Source organism: Pterocles gutturalis, unplaced genomic scaffold, assembly GCF_000699245.1.
Source record: "Pterocles gutturalis isolate BGI_N339 unplaced genomic scaffold, ASM69924v1 scaffold51988, whole genome shotgun sequence".
Lineage (NCBI taxonomy): Eukaryota > Metazoa > Chordata > Aves > Pterocliformes > Pteroclidae > Pterocles > Pterocles gutturalis.
In genome coordinates, this window is record NW_010119943.1 from 6084 (window position 1) to 9929 (window position 3846).

The 3846-nt window shown below is 53.5% G+C and overlaps 1 protein-coding gene across 1 annotated transcript; it reads left to right on the forward strand.

Annotated features, from left to right (window-relative positions):
- Positions 1–356: 356 nt before the first annotated feature.
- On the forward strand, positions 357–3370 carry LOC104464089 (tau-tubulin kinase 1-like; the record flags this gene model as incomplete). The annotated part of the gene is made up of 2 exons (XM_010076702.1): positions 357–1954; positions 3028–3370. Coding segments are annotated over 2 exons (1941 nt in total), but the record flags the coding sequence as incomplete, so codon positions are not given.
- Between the last annotated feature and the right edge of the window lie 476 nt (positions 3371–3846).

Below are 3846 nucleotides of genomic sequence, written 5' to 3' on the forward strand. Positions count from 1 at the left end.
GAGTAAATATGTAAATGTATAAATACTGAAATAAATATATACATACTGAAGAAGATTGGGAAACATGAGGAATTGCTTGAAAACAGCTTTTTTAGGCCCAGGTTAAAGACTGCTAACAAAGGAACTCATTTGGCACTTTTTTTGCCTTCATTGATAAGCATCTTTGAATCTTTCCTTTCTAAGGTTTGTATGAATCAAATGACCGAGTGATCGGTGCTCAGGTGTGTATTTTGGAAGTGTGAGGGACTAGATGCTTTCCACTGATGCTTCCCACTGCTGTTGATCCTGATGTCTTCTGTGTCGATGCTATGTCTGAATACTAACCCTTTTCTTTTGTCACATCTGTCTTCTTGCAGGCATATATGCTGAAGTCATTTGAAATTAACGGTCTGCCCAAGGCAGTGCCTTTAAGTTTGCCTTACCAAGACTTCAGAAAAGATGTGTCAGACTACTGGGAAAAGCCTAAGGTATCCCAGCGGATAAAGAAAGTTGATTTCTCAAATGTTGTCTTGACTGCTCCTTGCAAACCTCTGGAACCTTATCTGGAAATTAATGGAAAAGAAGAGGAAGAAGAAGACGAGGAAGAAGACGAGGAGGAGGAAGACGATGAGGAGGAGGCAGAAGAGGAAGGGGATGAGATTGACATGCATAGTGGTTCCAGCAGTGACCTGAGTCAAAAAAGCACAGAGCGCAGCCAGGAGTGCGCACCATCCACGCTCCTGGCTGATGACCAGAAGGGATCCAAGGGTCGCGCATCCACTGCTGATGGGGACCTGGAGCTGGAGGAAGGATCAAAAACACTAGTGCTGTTTTCACCAGGTGATCTGAAAAAGTCTCCGGTGACCACAGACTTGGCTCCAGAAGTTGATCTGGGCACGCTTGCTGCACTGACACCTCAGAGCGAGCGGCCACAGCCTATGGGTAGCCAACTGGATGTATCTGAGCCCAGGACCCTGTCTTCAGTCCTTAAATCTGAACCAAAGCCTCCCGTGGCAGTGGCTACAGCTTCCTCCCCCTTTACCAAAGTTGAGCGCACATTTGTCCATATTGCTGAAAAGACCCACTTAAACGTCATGTCTTCCAGCGGCCAGCTGATGAGGCATGAGGAGTACTGCCCTCCAGGCCAGTTTGAGGAGGTCATTATCGAAGAGGAGCTGGAGGACAACCTGGCGCTGGTAGAGAATGGAAGCATACATTCGGGGCTAGAAGGGGCAGAGACGGAGAGCTGTGCACTTTCCGCTAATCCCATCGAAACCACCTCAGAGACGGTGGGGGAGCAGCTGGCCCTTCCCAATGGCATAGCAAAGCCTCCTGAGGACAAGCCAGAGCTCTCCGACAAAGCAGCACTCTCAATGGATTTGGAAGAGCCTGGCAAGGTGGTTACAAGGGAGCCTGACCTTGAGAAGCCGGCATCGATAGCAGAACACCTGAAGCGAGCTGAGACCCTCCTCGACACCCCGCAGCAGGGCCCCAGGAGACCTCTGGGCTCCAGGTATAGAAGTCGGATACCCATTTTGTTCTCTGAGGAGGACACCGGCTCAGACCTTTCAACTTCACTCTCAGCCAAAGAGAGGCTTTATAAGAGGGCAAAGCAGCCTGACTTGGCTCGCCTTGTGATGGAGAAGAGGCAAAACCGCCTCCTTCGGCTGGCCTCAGGGGCCTCGTCCTCAGCATCCTCCAGCGATGAGAGGATGCGTCGGGCCTCAGAAACCCTGTCGGCCACCGGTTCTGAGGAGGACACCCACGACTCTGATGACTCCATTCCAAGGAAGGCAGGGAAGGAGAAGGCTGCCCTCCTGGGGAAAGAAGAGAGACCCATAAGCACAAAGAGCAGAATTCCTCGGCCCATCACGCCAGTGAAAACACCGCTGGAGGCACCAAAGTCCGAGAGCTCCATGGCCATCCCGATGGCCGTGCTATGTAGCTCCCCGCAGGATGCATCTGTTGCCTACAGGTAAGACCAAAATGGTGAGCAATGCAAAATGTTGGACTTGTTACCCTCCCACTGCTTTACCCTTCACTTGGCTTGAATGTGTGGGCCATCTCTCTTTCCTGCAGTCATTTCAGCTCACCAGTGCGTGAAATTCCCAGCTCTCTGGCTTCTTTGTCTCAGTCTGTCCGAAGGACTAAGCCCCTCTTCACTGCTCCTGGCTTTGAGGCTTTCTTCCCTTCCACCAGCTCTTTCATTTGGTCTGATCCTGCTAATAGCAGATCCCTCCGGTGCTGAGCTCTCTGTTTTGCAGTGTGCTTGGCTCCTGCAGGACTCTGCAGGGAGACCTGGCCTGGCCATTGTGATTAGAGCTGCAAGGGCTGTGAGGTTTCCAGTAGTGATTGCCTCAGAAGATGGCCAGCATGCGACGAGCAGGAGAGAGGGAGGTGCACATGCATGGGCTTTGTCAGTGACCTGGAACAGCGTGGGCCACCTCCACATGGTCTGAATTCCATACACACCCCTGTACCTTGAGATTTTTGGAGGTACCTGTCTCTCTATCAAACAAGCACAGAGATGTAAGTGGTGGCGGACCTTCTGAATTCACCAGTGTTCGGCTTTTCTGCGTGGCCTTGGGGCTGGCGGTCCAGCCCTGCTGTGGCTCTGCCACAGGTCCAGCAAATTCTGCTCTTGCAGAGACATGGGGGTGAAAGGAGGGGATCCCTGTGGGTTGGTTTATCTTCTGGCATGGTTACCATCATAGGCCAACTGGTGCATTCAGGTCATGCCCATGTTCCCAGATTGTATAGCCTGCCTTGAAAGAGGTTGCTGCATCCATGCTGCATGTTAAGAAGACTCCCAGATATGTGCTGTCGGCCAAACCATGCCTGCATGTTGTCCCAGAGGGAGCTCGAGACACTAGTTAACAGCATCAAGAGTTACAGGACGGTGCTCAAACTTGTTCACCATATAGCTCCTGTCATCCTGGTGCTGGAGACTCCTTGTAATTGCCCAGCAACATTCGCGCCAAACCTGCCAGGAGCCTGGAGCCCCTTGCAGAAACTCCCCTTCACCTTCCCTCTTGTCTTCCCTGACAGGCTTCAGGCCCAGAGACCGGCTGGAAGTATCCCAAATGAGTGTCGAACAATGCAGATACAAAGTCGGCTTCCTCCTTCGTCCAGCTCCACTTCTCTTCCTCCACGGAGCAGCTCACGGAGGTCCAGCGGTGCATCCCCTCGGAGCCCTGTCCTTCCTTCGAGAAACCCCAGTGCTTCCCCCAGGAGCCAGCTGCCACCTCAGAGGGAAAGTCCTTCTCCCTGCCGACAGCAGAAGCCTGCTCTTCAGCGAGCTCCTCCTCAACAAAGAGGGAAAACCCAGACTCAGAGTCCAGCAACCAAAGGAAAGCAGGTGTCCCTGGAAAGTAAGGCAGCTGCCAGATAATGACCCTCTTCTGCCAGCCCAGCGGCCTGGGTAACCTCTGCATATAGTGTACACTTGAGATGCTGCAGCACAGCCTTCCACGCTGGACCCACGGGTGTATAGCAGTAGCTGAACTTCAATGCTTCACTCACTCTCACCCCACACTGTCGCGATCAGCTCCCACCGGCCTGACAGCCTCTGAGCCACGGAGCCTTCTTCAAGGGAGACATCCAGCCCGCAGCTCACGCTTGCTCACGCGCAGCACCAAACAGCCACCCAGGCAGCCTGCCCAGCGCCTGACCCGCCGCCCGCCTGCCCCAGGCGCTCCCCTCTCTCTGTTAGCAATACCAGTTGCCAACACCCAGCCTGGCTTTGGAAAGAGGAGCAGAGGTGGTGAGAGCAAGGCCTGCCGGAGAGGAAGGCTCCTGTCCTGCAGGCAACTTGCTCCTCTCTCCTTGCTGGGAAAGCACCAGCCTTGGCCGCCACCACCCACCCGA